The sequence below is a fragment of the Narcine bancroftii genome, chromosome 6, assembly GCF_036971445.1.
Source record: "Narcine bancroftii isolate sNarBan1 chromosome 6, sNarBan1.hap1, whole genome shotgun sequence".
Classification (NCBI taxonomy): Eukaryota; Metazoa; Chordata; class Chondrichthyes; order Torpediniformes; family Narcinidae; genus Narcine; species Narcine bancroftii.
Window position 1 is genome coordinate 126,541,206 of NC_091474.1, and position 18,724 is coordinate 126,559,929.

Sequence of the window (18,724 nt, forward strand, 5' to 3'; positions counted from 1 at the left end):
ACCACTCTTCTCCCCATCTCTTGCCCCCCTCTCACCCCCTCCCTCCCTCTCTCTCCATCTTTCTCCCTCTCTCCACCCTCCGCCCCTCGGAAAGCCTCTGGCTGACAACTTTGTGCCCATCTGTGGTTTGAGGTGCACTGAACTGTTCCATTTGCTCATGCCGAGGAAATTGTAGCTTTTTCAGCATGTTGCATATACAACAGCAGTTTTTAAGTCCATGGAAAACAGAAAATAAAAACTAAATTCAAAAATGTAATTTATTTCACAATGCTTTTGTACACAATGTCCCATTTTCTAATACAATCAGTGTTTAATTTTTAAATGATTATTAAATTGAATTGTTTATTTTTCATGATCCTTTAATATATTGCCATACTTTTCATGTATCAGATGGTGCCTTGCCTGTTGTAATCTAACTAGAAGTTAAGTTATATACATGGAATACACATGCATAATTTATAGTCAATTTTGAACGCTTTTTTTGTGTTCTTGAAGAGCTGTTCTCACATTTGTCTTTCTCTTGTTGCAGATTCCAGAGTTGAGGGCTTTTTCCTTCTAGATACGTATCCCCCTACTTTTATACTTAGTCTCCTGTACCTCTTTGTGGTCTGGGCTGGACCACAGTTCATGCAGAATAAGCTTCCCTTATCTTCCCGGGGAATACTCGTGGTCTATAACATTGGATTAACACTCCTTTCATTGTACATGTTTTGTGAGGTGAGACGTTTGATCATTTTGGTCAGTGTTCATGAATTTTTGTTTCCAAATGTTTTGCTGAGAAGCTTGCTGTGACAATTTGTGCTCAGCACCACAAAACTCAGATAATCCGGCACCCGTAATCCCTGATGGTCTGGTTCACTTGCAAATCCATACTATAAGGGGAGGAGGGGTGGTGGGTGTGCAGCCAGATTAATGGGGCTGGAGGGCAACTGGGTGGCTGGGATTCGAACGTGAGGAGTGGGATGTGGGTAGGTTCAATGAACTGGAAACCGCAGGTGCTGGGAGGTGAAGTCAAGCCCACACCACTGGAGGAACTCACCAGGGGCGAGCAGTATCTATGGGAGGAAAAGAATGGTTGATGTTTCAAGCCGAAACAGGTGTGCAGGTGAAACTGGGATCCAGAGAGCTTGTAAATTTCCTGCCCCCTTTAAACTCACCGGGTTCACAGGAAGATGTGTTGGACAGGTAATGCGAGATAAAAGTGTGCTGCAGTACTAATAGGAATAACATCCAGTAGCTCATCAGCTCACCTGGAGACGGCAGTGATTTTTTTCGGCAGTTTTGATGATCCACTGTATTGAGTTCCGTTCTGATGCTTTTCAGCTAACCGTATCATGCAATGATGTAGCCAGACAGGGTGCTCTCAATTGTGCTCCAGTAAAACATTGTCACGTTGGGTGGCACGGTCAGTGTAGAGATTAGCAGGATCCTATTACAACATCAGCAACCTGGATTCAAATCTGGCGCTGTCTCTTAAAGAGTTTGGACATTCTTCCCACGACTGTGTGGCATTTCCCCAGGTGCTCCAGTTTCCGCCCTCCCTTCGAAACATTATTGGGTGATTGGTAAATTTGGGCGTCATAGGCACGTGGGACAGAATGAGCTGTTACTGTGCTGTACATCTAATTCAATGTGGAACGATAACCTTGCCCACCTCAAGCTCCTTAGGAAGTGTAGGCACTGCTGGGTCTTCCTGACTAACAAGAAGATATTATGGGTCTAGGTTAGGTCGTCCTTTATAATGCACACCAAGGAACTTTGTGCTTTCCTTTCTCTCCACAATAGTACTATTGATGTCTAGTGGAGAATGGACAACCTTTGTTCTCCCGAAGTCCACAATCATCTCCTTTGTCTTGTCCACGTTGAGACTCAGGTGTTGCTCTCTCACCATTTCATGAGATGCCTAACCTCCTCTCTGTAAGTCCTCACCCAGTAGTCCAACTGGAAGTGAGGCTGTGGGCAACCTTGATAAAAGGCTCAGGCTGGAAATGTTGGTGATTTATCTTTGCCTCTAGTGGAGACTGCAGGACCTGCTGAATTTCACCAGCACTTTTTTAAAATTAAACTACAATCAGAGCATCTACTTGTTTCACAGAAGTTTAAGATCCAACCTGTGACGAAATATCTAATTGGCATTTGTTTTTAAGGACTTCACTAAAATAATAACAACTTCAAAGGCATTACATAGAATCAGAATCAGGATTTATTGTCATGAACAAGTCACAAAATTAGGTGTTTTGCTGCAGCATCATAGGGCAAACATTCTTATAAAGTATAAACCACCCTTACAATATTAAATTAAAAAGCAAAATAGTTCATGAAAAGTAAGGCAGTGTCTTTGGATCATTGATTATTCAGGAATCTGATGGCAGCGGAGAAGAAGCTGTCCTTGTGCCGCTGAGTGCTTCTGCACATTTTTCCCGATGGTAGCAGAATGAAGAGGGCATGGCCTAGGTGGTGGGGGTCTTTGAGGATTAAGGCTGCTTTTTTAAGACACTGCCTTATGTAGATGGAGTGAAGTCTGGTGCCTGTGATTTCGCAGGCCGTGTTAACAACCCTCTGGAGTTTATTCTTGTCCTGAGAGTTGGCGTCTCCATTCCAGGCAGTGATGCAGCCAGCCAGAATGCTCTCCACGGTACACCTGTAGAAGTTTATGAGAGTCTTCTAAGCCGTACCAAATCTCCTCAAGTATAGCTGTTGGCGAGCCTTCTTTGTGATTGCATCAGGCATCCTTGGTGCTGCCAGTTTTTCAGATTTCAGGATGTTATTTCTATGAATTCCTATGCACCCCCATTAGTTCATTTTTTGACATGTCATACTGTAGTAAAATAAATCTTCCAGTGAACCCAGCGAGTTAAAAGTGAGCAAGAAATATACAAGCTCTCCACACCCTGGCACCAGCCGCAGACCCACCCATGTTCTCCACCCCCTGGGTTCTGGATCATTGCCCAGCTCCGCACCACACACCAGGCTCACTTTGCAGATATCCGCCTCCCCCCCCCCCCCCCCGCATAATTCCAGCTTATCTAGATCCAAGGAGGGAGCCGGATACTGGACCATCAGGATTTCCTAACAATCGGATGCCGGATTATTGGAGTCTCACTCCTGTAACGAATTGGCACGTGTCTCTGCCCTTCAAGCAAGGGGAGGATATGGGGGAGAACACGGTAAAAGGAATATATTTCTGTGTATCATGTATCATTGTATGGACAAGAAATATGAGAAGAACCTGCTGACTACTCCTCAGGTGTATATGAGTGTGTTTGAACTTATACTCATTCTGTCAGAGAGCTCCGCAGCATTGGGACATACTGGTCACATTTGCCTGTGTTTGGTCCCTAACCCTGCATTAATTATGATATCTTCACATTAATCCTTTATTACTCTGACCTGTCAAATTATGCCTTTATTTTACATTCATGGTGCCAAGCATTCTCCTTGGATTTTAATGTCGGTAGGTAGAGCCCCTTGATCTACATTCCATCTGCAGTATGTCATATTTGACAATGCAACATTCTTGTGGCCCTGCATTAGAAGTTTTGGGTTAGAGGCTTAACCCCATAATATTTATGTGAAACACCATGATACACTGAGAGGTTATAGGTTTGGAAGAGGTTACAGTGATGGGGTGGGAGGGGTGTAGAAGGGGAAGAAGTCATAGTGCAGGGTTGTGAAGAGCAAGAATATTTATGTTTGGTTTGATATTTCTTTCAGTGTTTTCAGATTTAGTGTTAATTTCATTTTTAAAACTAAAAAATTGTAGTTGTTCACTTCATTTTTAATAAGTTGGAATAATTCTGATATGGTGATAGAAGTTTCACTACTTTGACTGCAAACCTAGGTTTCAGCCTTCACTGCCTCGCCATTGCTTCTAAAGGAGACGGAGCTTTCTTTGCTCCACCTACTTCTCCCTATGGCAGAATCAAAGCCCTTACACCAAGTTGAAACCTGTCATTCAAGGTAAGGCAGATGCCATGCAACCAGATTGGCTGAGGGCCATGTAATGTGGAAGTGGCGTGTGTGTGCTGGAGAAACCACTTAGCAATACAGAATCAGGATTTATTGTCATGAACAAGTCATGAAATTTGGTGTTTTGCTGCAACATCTTAGGGCAAACATTCATATTATAACCATCTTACCACATTAATATATATAAAAAAACTAATAGTGCAGGAAAAGTAAGGCCATGTCTTTGGTTCATTGATTGTTCAGGAATCTGATGGCAGTGGGGAAGAAGCTGTCCTTGTGCTGCTGAGTGCTCGTCTATAAGCTCCTGTACCTTTTTCCCGATGGCAGCAAGAGTGAAGAGGGCATGGCCTGGGTGGTGGGGATCTTTGAGGATAGAGACTGCTTTTTAAGACACTGCCTCATGTAGATGTCCTCGATGGAGTGAGGTCTGGTGCCTGTGATGTCGCAGAATGAGTTAACAACCCACTGGAATTTATTCTTGTCCTGAGAGTTGGCACCTCCATACTGGACAGTGATGCAACCAGCCAGAATGCTCTCCACAGTACCACCTGTAGAAGTTTACGAGAGTCTTCGATGACATACCGAATCTCCTCAGGCACCTCACAAAGTATACCCACTGGCGAGCTTTCTTTGTGATTGTATCGACATGGAGGCTCCAGGACAGATCCTCAGAGATGTTCACACCCAGGAATTCAAAGTTCTTGACCCTCTCCACTACTGGAGAAGGTCAAGAACTTCATATCCACTACAATATCATTAGGTTAACAGTTGCAGTGACTTTTGTCCATTGGGCTGGCCCACCTATGATTAATTAACATACCATTAATCAAACTTGCTGCCTTTCCTTCTTCCCTCTAACTTCTCTCTGCCATCTTTCACACATCAAATAGCTCCATCTTCTCTTTCCTTGCTCAGCTCCTTGGGGCTACCCTCTGGTGAGGCTGCTCACATTTTGTGCATCAGCTGTGTCAGTGTCATTTGCAGCTTGGAGGCTGGAGGTGAGTAGTTCCAGTCCCACTTCAGAGACTAGAGGATTAAAGATCAGTGTGGATACCAGTACAGCATTAAGACTGTTAGATGCGCTGCCTACTAGATCAGATGTTAGGGCCTACATACCCTCTCAAGTGAACATAATGGATTTGTTGATACTATTTCTTAGAGTAGCCAGTTCTCTGAGCACAGATGCTTCCTGATTTGATGAGTAACCCAAAATTTTCTGTTGTTGTTTGCTTTTGTTTTTGTGTTTTCCCTGATGTGCTGGTTTTGCCTTTGATGGAGTTAAGCAGAAAGTCTGCAGATGCTGAGAACGAGTGCATTACACAAAGCTGCTGGAGAAACTCAGCAGGTCACACAGCATCCCTGGAAGTAAACGGGGGCCCCATACCTGACAAAGGGCCCAGGCCTAATACTTCGGCTCCCCTTTACTTCCCATGGATGCTCTGTGACTTGTTGAGTTTCTCCAGTGCATTTGTGTATTCCTGTTGATGTTCATTTGCCTTGCACAATTTGACAAGGGGCAGTATCTTAAAAAAGCAGCCTCTATCTACAAAGACCCCCCACTACCCAGGCCATGACCTCTTCACTCTTCTGCCATGAGGGAAAAGGTACAGGAGCCTGAAGATGAGCACTCATGGCACAAGGGCAGCTTCTTCCCTGCTGCCATCATATTCTTGAACAATCAATGAACCAAAGGCACTGTCTCACTTTGACTTTTTCTTGCTCTATTTTTAAAATTTATTTTGTAAGGTGGTTTATATAAATGTTTCTACTGTGATGTTGCTGTATTACAACGAACTTTGTGACATGTTCGTAGCAATAAATTATAAGTCGGAATGCCATGCACATGGATCACAGAGATGAAGAGGCGTCAGATGTTTCATAAAACACTGGGATTTCCTGCAAAAGACGTGAACAGGTCTATATAAGATGAAGTATTTTTGTTTTGCATTCCAGTCACAGTTTCTCTGAATATCCTCCCTCAATAATCATATTCCCCCTGCCCACTCTCCTCCAAAAACCCAGATCTTTCTGCTTGATCTCCTTACTTGAAACACTTCTCTCTTTCTGATAACTCCAGCTGGTTTGATGAGGCTCAAACATCAGGGAACTTCAGTGTTAACAAGAGACTGAAGGAGGTGGGGTCTGTTGGAGCAGTGAAGGTTAAGGGGAAATGTAGTAGAATTGCTTAGATCTGAGTGGTTTCGCTGAAGCAGAGAGGGAGCAAAATGTATTTGGTGAAGAAAGGTAGTGAGAATTTGTATCATCTGCCATCAAACAGTGGTAAAACCAGGTCATTGGTTGCTTTCAGCTGGGAATTGAATTTGGCCTGATTGAGTGTTTCAGACCACAATCAGTGCATGATGGGATGCATATCCTCCACTCTGCCATTAGGTTCATTATCCTTGAGATCACTTCAGCTTTGAGACTTATTTTGGCTGGAATTGTCAAAGCTGATTTAATTTATTCCTACTTGATTGAAGAAACAAGCAGAAACCTATACACACCAATGGCCTGCCCACCTTCCCAGTGGACTGACCATCACCCTTGCTGCCTACAATCGTCCCACTCCCCACCTTCTTACCTCCCACTGGCTCATCCAGCAGCCCATCTCTGCCCCTGTTAACATTGCACCCCTTGCTCAACCACATCTCATCGCCTCCTCTTACCAACAGCCCATCCTCTATCAGCCACATCCACTCCCCTCCACCAGCATCATCCACTCCCCTCCACCAGCAGCCAATCATCTGAATTTACCACCAGCAGCCAATCACCTGCAGTTACCATCAGCAGCCAAATATCTGCTCTCACCCAGCAGCCAAGGAGTCCCTGTGCTTAAAATTAGCAGTGCTATTAAGTGCAGCACAGTCGTCTAAAATGTGGGGCAGCACGGTTAGCGAGGCGTTTAGTGTGATGCTATTGCGGCCCCAGCAACTCGGCTTCAAATCCAGAACTGTCTGTAAGGAGAAAGGAGTTTGTACGTTTTCCCATGACCTGCATGGGTTTCCTCTGGGCATGTAATTGGGCAGCTCAGGTTTAAATGACTGGAATCTTCTTCTCCCATGTTGTAAATAAACCCCCTCTCCCATTTACAAACCAGTTCTAGGTTAACACCATGTTCTGGAAGAACATTCTTGCAACTACCTTTGGGTAGAAGGTACAGAAGCCTGAAGACCAGCCCCTCGAGGTTCAGGAACAGTTTCTTTCCAACAGTGATCAGGCTCTTGAACCTACCCATGTTACACTAGTCAGGGACTGCTTTGTTACCAGGGGAGGACTGTGCTCCCATAGCTAAGTCACCCTTTCTGCACAGATAACTGAATATTATCTCTCTTGTTTTGTGTTTATTATAGTTTTTAATACAATTAAGTTCTGTTATAGTAGTTGTTTTGCTGGGTTTTCTTTTACCAAGTATCTACAGCTAGAGCAAGTAAGAATGTTGGTGCATATGTAGATTGTACAATGTGTATGACAATCAACTCATCATCATCAATGAGGAGGAAAATAACAATAGGGATTGCATATTGTATGCCTGTTCAGGAAGACTTTGATCCCTTTCTACCTCAATTCTCAACTCTTCATTCATCAGTTTCCATGTGCCAGAGGCACCTTCACCACCTGGGAATGTTCTCCAGAGCTTCGTTCTGTCTCTCCCCAACAGCCTCATTGGGTCACATGTGAACAATCTTGTACTAATGACATCTAGAGCAGTGGAAGACAACCTTTTTCTTTCCACTCACATCCCACCTTAAGCATTCCCTGTGCCATAGGTGCTCTGTGATTAGTAAGGGGTTTGCTTAAGGTGGTTTGTGGGTGGAAAGAAAAAGTTTGAAAACCACTATTTTAATCGTACCTAATTGACTCATTATGTGCATGGTTTCATAACTCTAAAGGAAATGGGCCAATGACAATTTTTCTCAAGCAAAGTATTTCAGTAACAATTGGATCTAGAGCAGTGATTCTCAACCTTCCCTTCCCACTCACATCCCACCTTAAACAATCCCTTACTAATCACAGAGCATCGATAGCATAAGGAATACTTAAAGTTGTATGTGACAGGAAAGAAAAAGGTTGAGAACCTCTGATCTAGATCTAGAACACACAACAACCCAGTACAGGCCCTTTAGCCCATGACATTATGTCAACCTATGTAAACCTAATCCACAACAATCTAATCCTTCCCTACCTCACACCCGCAACCTTCTATTTTTCTTGCATCCATGTGCCTATCCAAGAGTCTTTTGAATGTCCCCACCACCACCCCCTGGCAATGCATTCCAGGCACCCACCACTCTGTAAATAAATACTTTACTTTCCTCCACTCACCTTAAACTGATGTCCTCTGGTATTTTCTACTGTCGCTCCAGGAATTGCCTTTCTTTACCTTCCTTTCCCGTTGCAACGTTAGCATGTTATGCAGAAGTCACCTTCACCGACGCACCTGCACACACATGGCCTGTTGATCTTTAGCACTTCATTGTCTCCCTCAGATTTTTAAGTTGCGAATGTAGTGGAGGAACTAATTGTTGAACGGAAAGTGAGATAAGCTGGGTGAAATTTACGATAGATTGATAGATTGCCTGCAGTATGTGAAATACTGAGCTTGCTGGAACCAAGTCCATGTTCATGTTAATGTGTTTCTACCCACTAAAGTGGTGGCATTTTGCTCATTTCAGTTCAAGATTCCTTTATGGTGCACAAAATTGTTTATGTTTGTTTGCTGTAGAGGCATACACTCTTGGAATAAAAGACCCCTTCTTGGTGTTTTAACGTTGAAGTGAGTTGCTTATTCCACACATACCACAGTACAGCGAAGAATCATGTTTTGCGTGCTATCCAGGCAGGTCAATCCAAATGTAAGTATAGCAGGTGGTGCAATAATAAAACAAAAGTGCAGGATATTGTGGTAAATAAGAAATCTACAGGTGCTGGGGTCTAGTGCAGCCCACAAAAGTACTGGAGGAGCTCAGAGGCCACACAGCATCCATGGAACAAAAGATAGTCGGCGCTTTGGGCCTGAGCCTTTCATCATTCCTGAACTCTCCACTGGCGTTTGCTTTCCGTGGATGCATCACGAGCTGCTGAGTTTCTCCAGCACTTATACTGCAGGATATGGTGTTAGAGTAAGTCAAAGAAGGCAGGGTAGAGTGTTACTGGGATAAAGCGTGGAATATAAAGAAAAGTGCAGCCGAACAGTGCAGATGCATAATCTTTAACTGACAAAATTCCATCCAGGAGTCTGAAAACAGCAAGAAAAATGATCTATTCTGGGAGGTACATATTCTCATATATGTCTGTTTGTTTCTGCAGCTGGTGAGAGGTGTTTGGGATGGTGGATACAGTATCTTCTGCCAGGACACCCATAATGCTGGTGATGCTGACATTAAGGTAAACTGATCTGTACTGCATTACATAGCATGGAAACAGACCTTCAGCCCAACCTGCCCACACCGATCATAATGCCCCACCCACACTACTCCCACTTGCCTGCATTTGGCTGATACACCTCTAAACCCATCCTATCCTTGTCAAGTCAAGGCATCTTTATTTATTGTTCATCCCATGCTCGCATGATAAAGACGAGAGAGCGTTTCTCCAGGACAACGGAGCATATTTACATAAAATTAAGTTAGAATAGAAATTAAGCACATCCAATTACAATTGCATATATTTCTGGTGCTTTCTGTTAATGACTCTGTATTTTTAAATAATTCTCATTGTTCAAAGGAAGTTTTTTATTATTTTTTCTGCTGTTGAACAATAAAATGGCTAGATGTTATCCTGCCAGGTTCACCTGGCACTCTAAGGAGTTTGTATGTTCTCCCCGTGACCGTGTGAGTTCCCTTGGGGTGCTCATGTTCCAAAGATGTATGTGGTTAGTCAATTAATTGGTCACATGGGCTCATGGTCTGGAAGGGCCTGTTACCGTGCTGTATCCCTTAATATTTAATTTAATTCCGGCCCACAAGTCCATGCCATCCAAGTAAACACATGTAACAATTTCACAGATTCACTGGGAAAAGCAGTCCCTCATCTCCATCTTAAATCTACCCGCCGCCCCCCACCTCGGAATCATGAGACTACATCCCCTGGTTCAGGTCTATCTTCTATCTTCTCTGTACTTATCATAATTTTATTTACCATTACCCAAGTGGATTTCCTCTGCAACTGTTTCAGCAGGTTTGTCACACACTCTGTTGGCCTTGTCCTCGGGACGTTGACTTTGCAGAGGTATATGAGGGCAATAGATAACAGAAATGGTCACAGTCTTTTCCCCAGGGTAGAGGAGTCTGAAATTGGAGGACACACATTTAGGGCAAGAGGGGAAAGACTTAACTGGAACCTTTTGTTACACCAAGGCTGGTGGGTGTATGGAACAGGCTGCCAGAGGACATGGTGGAAGTAGGAACAATTTATGAGGGTTAAAAGATATTTGGACAGGAGCATGAATAGGGAATCTTCAGAGGGAGATGGGCCAAAGACAGGCAAATGGGTCGAGCTTAGACAGGCAATGTTGCATTTGGACAAAGGGATGTCTTTTTTTTTGATGTACAACTCAAAGGTTCACTGTCACAAGAACCGAAGGCTAAAAATTAAATCATCCCTTTCGTCACTGCCGACACACTATGTTCAGGTTGGTCTGGGTTCCTCTCAATACTTGAATGACTGCCATTTGCCGTAATTGTGGCTGAGGAGGATTATTAAAACCATAGCACTACAGCACAGGATACAGGCCATTCCACCCTTCTAGACTGCGCTTAAACATCATTTTGCTAGTCCCACTGACCTGCACCCATTCCAGGGCCACTTTTCTGATTGGCTGGGGGGGGTCCTCAATACACAATTGTAATCCAGCCTTATTGCCCAGTGCCAATTTGGATTTCTATTAGTGAATCTCTCTGAATTTGATTTCATTTAGACACGGTAACAGGCCATTTTGGCCCTCAAGCCTGCGCCACCCACTTATACCCGATTGACCTACAACCCCCAATAAGTTTCAGAGGGTGAGAGGAAACCGGAGCCCCCAGGGAAAACCCACTCAAACACGGAGAACGTACAATCTCCTTACAGATAGCGTGGGATTTGATCCCCGGTCCTGATCGCTGGTGCTGTAACTGCATTGCCGCTAACCGCTAAGCTCATATAATGAATTAATTGCATTAAGCTTCTTAGAATACCAATCATGGTTTTATTACTTGAACATCTTATCAACTGTCCTTGCTTTCACCTTAAATATAATAGTATAGTAGTTTAATATAAGGTTCAATGGATATTACAGAAATCAGAAAAACTCTCCTTGCATTAAATGCAGGGTTTAGTTTGATACCAAATGCAACTAAATCACACTTTGATTAATGTTATTAGACTTATGCTGGAATTAGGAGCATTGGAAGGACTTAGTTTGCCATAATTGTATTGGATAGTGTTGCTATTTTCACTTAAGAACCTAAAGGGTCTAAACAGGAATGCAACAAACAAAAGTGCTGGAGAAACTCAGCAGGTCACACTGCATCCAGAGAAAATAAAAGACAGTCACTGACCGATTCAGGCCTGCGCTCTTCGCCAGGAATCTGGAAAAACAGGTTGACTCCTGAATAAAAAACTGGGAGGAGGAGGATGAGGAGGAGAGAAGGGAGGATGGGAGAGGGGGAGGAGCTCAGGCTAACAGGTAAGAGGTCATACAGGTGGGAGGGTAGAAGTGAAAAAAACTGAAGTGACGGAGGAGAGGGCAGAGGGCTAAGAAAGGTTGCTCTCCAATAGAAGAAGGGAGGGGAGTTTAGACCTGGAGGAAAGGAGACAGAAAGTTAGGGAATGAGAGAGACCGGGGTGGTGTGGGTTAACGAAAATTGATGCTGTCTCCAACAAAAGGGTTGTCTATTCCACTCAACCCCGGCATCTAGAGGTTTTCTTGTTTATCTCCAAACTGAAATGCGCAAGTACCACTCTTCTGTTTTAGTTATGAACAAACTTGTGTTGCTTAGTCAAACGATTTCTCCCTTGATTTCTGTCAAGCTTCCAGTGGCCATCAGGATGACAAAACTCATTTGGAAGAGTAGTTTGGATGTTTTTGTTGTTTGCAATGACTTGTAGCATGGAGTTTGTGGCCAGGCAGGGAGACGAACATTTGTTCCAACATTCCTCACTAATAGATTTGCTACAAGACGGTTGATAAGTTGATGTGCCTCCAGAACCTGTGTGAACAGGTAACTGTTAGTGTTTCTGTTGATGCATCCATGTTAAACTGCATTTGACTGTTATTCCCTCTTTTTCCATAGATTATCCATATCCTGTGGTGGTACTATTTCTCCAAACTCATCGAGTTCATGGACACTTTTTTCTTCATTTTACGAAAGAACTACCATCAGATCACTATCCTGCATGTCTACCACCATGCCACCATGTTCAACATCTGGTGGTTCGTTATGAACTGGGTGCCCTGCGGTCACTGTAAGAGAGATTACCATCTTTCCTCTTTTTAGGTGCTTTTATCTTTAAAAGGGCAACTAAACCCAAGTCTTTTGTGGTCTCTCTGAATCTTGGCTGAGTATGGTGCTTTGAATCTATGGCTCAACGTTAAAGATTATCCACTATGGCCTTCCCTTCACAAGTCTCTCCTGTACTATCCAATTTTAAAATCACTGGCACTCTCGCAACAAACTAAAGTATTCAAACTCCTCGATGTAAGCAATTTGTCAGCAGCTTAAATAAATTTTACCTGTAAAAACATTAAGTCCACATGTAAAAGATTAAAACTAAGGTTGGCTCTCCAAAAAAATGGTTAAAAAAATTCCAAGTTCAAAGAAAATCTGCTCAGGTCAGCAACATTAGTTGTGTCCTTACAACAAGTGCCTTTACCTTGCTCAGCAGCCGTTGTGTTGAAGCTGCATCCTTGCACTGTGCGTCAGTTCAGTGGCAGAAAGTTCACAGAAATTCTGGCCCGTCAGTCTGTAAAATGCTTTTCTTGTTTCAGGCTGCGACAAAGGACTTCTTTGCAGAGGGGTTGGGTTTGGTGTGGCATACTGTCAGGGAAACCTGTCGTCTCTCTCATTTGTGAGCTTTGATTGAATGTTTGGGCTAAATCATAACTGTTATGCTTGTTCTTTCAAGAAGAATGACTTTACCTGGGTTTAACACTTAACCGACTTTATTTTCCTTGAGCTGCTTCACTGATTTCCAACTGACTCCCTTTCATCTGTCACTTCTGGTTTCCACCCAATCCCATGTATTGCATGCTGGGTAATTGTAGTTCTTATTTACACACAACACATCTTTCCCCTTTTAAAAAAAAAACAAAGCACAGACACAAAATTCTGTCCACATAATGAAAGTATCTACATTCTGTGGTCAGTCTCTTTCCACCAGTTGCATCTGATGACTTGTGGCTTCACAAAGTCGTTCAAGTTCATTCAGGGCATCCACAAGATTCAGCTGAAAGTTCAGAAATCCGTGAAGGGTTTTTTTTTTCCCCCACTCTTTTCCTCTGTATCAGCAAGTTCACAAACCAGCAGCTGTTGATTTTGCTGTTGTGGCTCTTCAACTTTACGAAAGGTCACCAGGTCATGAGAAATCACGTCAGAGGAAAAGCTTATGTCAGCAGAAGTAACTCAACTTCACGTAGAATATGATTTCCTCGTGCATCTTCTAGTTCCATCAAAAGCACCTTATTCTGCTGTGAAAAATCTGACCCTTGAATTTCATAGCTCTAATTCTCCTGGTTGAGTAATGAAGCATGCTTATTCACTGCATCAGTGCATTTTTGTAAATGGCGAATTTCCTTTATGGCATCTTCAGAATCAGAATTTATTATCAGGAAATTCAGTGTTTTGTGGCAACATCATATAGTACAAACATTTATATTATAATCATCTTACAGCATTATTATCAAAAATAAAATAATAACAATTATCGTGCACGAAAAGTAAGGCTGTGTCTTTGGTTCATCAATTATTCAGGAATCTGATGGCAGCAGGGAAGAAACTGTCCTTGTGCCGCTGAGTGCTCGTCTTTAGGCTCCTGCACCTTTTCCCCGATGGTAGCAGAGTGAAGAGGGCATGGCCTGGGTGGTGGGGGTCTTTGAGGATAGAGGCTGCATTTTTAAGACACGGCCTCATGTAGATGTCCTCGATGGAGTGAGGACTGGTGCCTGTGATGTCGCAGGATGAGTTAACAACCCACTGAATTTTTTTCTTATCCTGAGAGTTGGCGCCTCTATATCAGGCAGTGATGCAGCCAGCCAGAATGCTCTCCACGGTACCCCTGTAGAAGTTTACGAGAATCTTTGGTGACATACCGAATCACTTCAGATGCTTCACAAAGTATAGCCGCTGACGAGCCGCCTTTGTGATTGCATCAACATGGAGGCTCTAAGACAGATCCTTGGAGATGTTGACACCCAGGAATTTGAAGTTCTTGACCCTCTCCACTACTGAGCTCTCGACTGGCTCATGTTCCCCTGACTTCCTTCTGAAGTCCACAATCATCTCCTTGGTTTTGCTGACGTTGAGTGCAAGGTTCTTGTTGTTACACCATTTAACGAACTGATCTATCTCCCTCTTGTATGCTTTGTCATTGCCATTTGTGATTCTGGCGACAACTGTGGTGTCATCGGCAAACTTATAGATGGCATTGGAATTGAGCCTGGCCACACAGTCATGGGTGTATAATGAGTGGGCTAAGTTCACATCCTTGGATGTGTCTGTGTTGATGATCAGTGAGGAGGAGACGTTGTTTCCAATTCGTACTGACTGATTGTCCACAGTCAGTATGAATTTAATTTAGCTGAGGAATTTACCACATATTTCTGCACACATTCATATTCTTCAGAAACAGCTTTCATCTCCACTTCTTTCACAATTTCATCCAAATTCACTTTCTTATTTTCCTGTTTTGCTAATAGTAATTGATCTTGGACTTCAACATATCCATTATACAACTCTGTGAGCTTCATTCCAGGCTTCACAATCTTGGCCACAGCTGCTGCAGTGGGCGACATCGCTGACATTTCCTCTTCTGATGGTGTGGCGGCTCCTTTAAGCTGAGTCTCTAAATGTCTCAAACGTTCTTCTATGCTGCCATGCCACTTGTCAGCCTTTGTCAGAGGTGCAATTCGCTGGGCAGTTTCAGCTTCTACTTCTGGTAACATTTCTGCTTACTTCATTGTTTGCTGCGGTTTCTGTTCAGCAAGTTCCAGACATTCCTGTTACTGTCTATTTTTGTCTTCGAGTTGGCATAAAAGGTGTCCTTATTTGTCAACTCATTTTCCAGTTTGTCATTCATGTCATGTAATGAGGTTGATTCTCTCTGTACATTAAAATATTACTTCTCCAATGTAGTTGTCCTTTCTTCCATGAGTGTTGTGGGCATATCTTCGGTCTATGAAGCCTTTATGAAAACTCTTTTCACCAAGTCGAGCTCTTCACATGCACTCAGACCTAATGCTGGCTGCACTCTCCTTTCTACAATCAGTAGCTGTGACTTTAGATGCTGCCCTTTGTGTTTGAAGATCACCATGCAGCCCCCTTTTCTTGGAACGTTCGCTCCAGTGTAGCCTGTCACTTTTAATTTCACTGGATAAATCTTGCTCTTTACGGTGAGAGTCTTGTAATCATTCACCTGGGCTCCAGTTGGTGTCGAGCTTAAGTGGAATCACTGTTTCATTCACAGACACTGGAATGATCCATTCCATTTTGCCAGCAGTATTCTATAGTGAATCCACGAAGAATTCCTCTACTTCTTCGTCCACTGTATGCACCTTTCTCTTGGTATCCCCTGCTTTGCAGCTCTTAGCAGAATGATTCTTCTTCCCACATTTATTGCAGGACATTTCATAGGCAGGACGTATCTTTGGAATATATCTACATCCACATCTGCTGCATTTGCTGTTTGAACCTACCACTTTGATTTGTTGTTGCTTTGGGAAACTCCTGGTGCTCTGCTTCTCTGTTTTCATCGCATGCACTGTTGTGTCTATCCTGAGCAGCTCCTTAGCTTGTGCTCATGTGGTATCTGCTGCCCTACAAATATTCACTGCCTTTTCTAGAGTCAAATCTTTTTATGTCACATTCTTTCTCTAAGCCCATGATCTGGGATTTTGTAAACTATTCTGTCTTTAATGAGTGAATATTTCAAATCTCCAAATTCACAGGACGAAATCAGTGTGTGAAGCTTGGTTAAGTATTGGTCAAAGCTCATACCTTGTTTCTGGTCACAGGAGAAAAACTTGAATCGCTCGTTTTTACTTGAAGCAAAATACTCCTCAAATTTTGTCATCACAGAGTCCAACGTGAAAGCTATCTCATCAATTTGAAAACTGTGATAGATGTCCAAGGCATCTTCACCCATCATGTGCAGAAATATAAACACTTTCCATTTCCCATCACTCTCTCCCATTCCACCAGCTTCTAAGTAAATGTTGAATCGCTGTTTGAAGTGTTTCCAGTTATCAGCTAGATTGACAGTAAATTGCATCGGTGTGGGAGGACTTAACTTATCCATGCTTACGAACTGTCTTCTCTTACTCACTCAGACACTTCTGACACCGTGTTATGCTTGTTCTTTCAAGAAGAATTACTTTACAGGGGTTTAACACTTAACCAACTTTATTTTCAACGAATTGCTTTAACCGACTCAACGGACTCCCTTTCATATGTAGTCCTTATTTATGCACATAATAACACAATAACCATGGGGTGAGTTGAGGTTGACTCAGAGGTTAAACAACAGGCATTCCAGATGCAGAAACTAACCCAGTTTGAATTAATGGATTTGAGATAACCCTTTGGTGATCAATGCCCTTTTGGGAGGCAGCCATGTTTAGCTATCATTATAGCTTCTGTGCATTCGTTTAGATGATACAGTGTTGCAGTCAGCAGAGTTGGTCCAGCAACTTCTTCGATCCTGACCCCTGATGCTGTCTGTGTGGAGTTTTCATGCTCTCCCAGTGGCCAGGCTCTAGTTTCCTCCCACATTCCAAGGACCTTCAGGTTGGTAGGGCTAACTAGATGCTGAAGATTGCCCCTCGTGTGTCAGAGAGAGGGACGTATGATGGTTGGCGGGGGGAGGGTAGAATCTGAAGAGAGTGGATGGAAGTGATATTAGTATGGGATCAGAGTAAGTGGGTGATCCTTGGTCACTGAGTACACTGTGGGCCAATGGGAGAGAGACAGCATTGAGAACAGAGGGAGGGAAGGTGGAAAGAAGGCTGACAGGGTGTGGGGAGCCGGGAGGTCAGCAGTGGAGTGCACAGGTAGAGTAACAGGAGGGAAAATGGGCCAAAAGGCCTGTTTGTATGCTGTTTCACACCATGATATTTTGCCGCCACTGTTTCTTGGTCTTTCGACACCAGTCTGCCAAAAGCAGAAGTGTGATGGGCAAAGTATACATAAGTTGATTACTCATGGTCTAGGTGGACTGGCAGGATTTCCTGAAGAAACTGACTACAACTTCTCTGCTCCTATCAATCACTACTGATCAGCTGCATGACCATAACCCCTGACGCCATACACACTCCTCTCAACTGCTGACCTCCCATGCTGTGGCCACCCCTGTATGAGAGCTCTGACTCAGTTTCACTGACCCCCCCTCCCCACCCAGACGGTTCCCACTTCCTCTTGTAGGCATCAACTTTTGGAAAGCTTCCTGCCCTAAAGGTCACAAGGTATAGGGAAATCTGTTCGTCCATGATTCCTGCCCACACAACATTCCTGTCTTAACCCAATCCCCTCTGACAACTGAGCTAAATCCAGGACACTTGTAAGTAGAGACACAGCACAATGTCTCCGGCCCACGAGCTCACGCTGCCCAAATACACCCACGTGACCACCTAACCTGCTGACCCTATGTGTCTTTGGGGCATGAGGGGAAGCTAGAGCAGTCGGAGGAAACCCACACATTCACGGGGGAATACGTACAAAGCCCTTACAATCAGTGGGGAATTCAAACCTGTGTCGCTGGCACTCTAATAGAGTTGCGCTAACCACTACACTAACTATGGCACCCTACCAGGCTTTGTGCGCACATTTAGTGTAAAACACTGGGCAATAACAGTGCAGTAACCTTCTGCCCCTTAAATGCAAGTCATTCCAAAGTCAAGAATGTTCGTGGGTGGGAGAGCTGAGTATAATTTTGGGTTTAATTGCTCTTCAGGAATGCCATTTACTTTCTCAAACCCAGATTGGCCCCATGCAAATTTAACAACCAGGCAACATCCCTTTCCAAGCCTAGTGATTTGAAATGGTGCATTTATAAACTGACCTTTAATTAATTTTGAACTGTGAGAAAGTCCCCTCAATAAATTGGAGTGGTAAATTGGTTTAGTAAAAATGTGGATGATACAAAAATAGGGGGAGTTGTGGATAGTAAAGATGGTTTTCGGGGACTGCAGAAGGATTTGGACTGCTTAGAAGAGTGGGCTGAAAGATGGCAGATGGAGTTTAATGTAGATAAGTATTTTTGGAAGAATAATCAAAACAGAACGTATGCGGTGAAGGGGAGGGCATTGAGGAATGCAAAGGAACAGAGAGATCTTGGAATAACGGTTCATCATTCTTTGAAAGTGGATTCTCATGTAGATAGGGTGGTAAAGAAGGCTTTTGGGATGCTGGCCTTTATAAATCAAAGCATAGAATATAGGAACTGGGAGGTGATGTTGAGATTGTTCAAGGCATTGGTGAGGCCAAATTTGGAATACTATATGCAGTTCTGGTCCCCAAATTATAGGAAGGATATCAATAAGGTAGAGGGGGTACAGAGAAGATTT

The 18,724-nt window shown here is 43.4% G+C and overlaps 1 protein-coding gene across 14 annotated transcripts in view; it reads left to right on the forward strand.

Moving 5' to 3' along the window:
- Positions 1 to 18,724, forward strand: part of elovl5 (ELOVL fatty acid elongase 5) — a 134,782-nt gene that overhangs the window by 97,357 nt on the left and 18,701 nt on the right. For all 14 annotated transcript variants that reach the window (XM_069886003.1, XM_069886004.1, XM_069886010.1 and 11 more), the window contains 3 exons: positions 530 to 717; positions 9,277 to 9,354; positions 12,243 to 12,414. In XM_069886003.1, the coding sequence (XP_069742104.1) occupies positions 530 to 717; positions 9,277 to 9,354; positions 12,243 to 12,414 (438 nt within the window). The remainder of the gene's footprint in view (positions 1 to 529; positions 718 to 9,276; positions 9,355 to 12,242; positions 12,415 to 18,724) is intronic.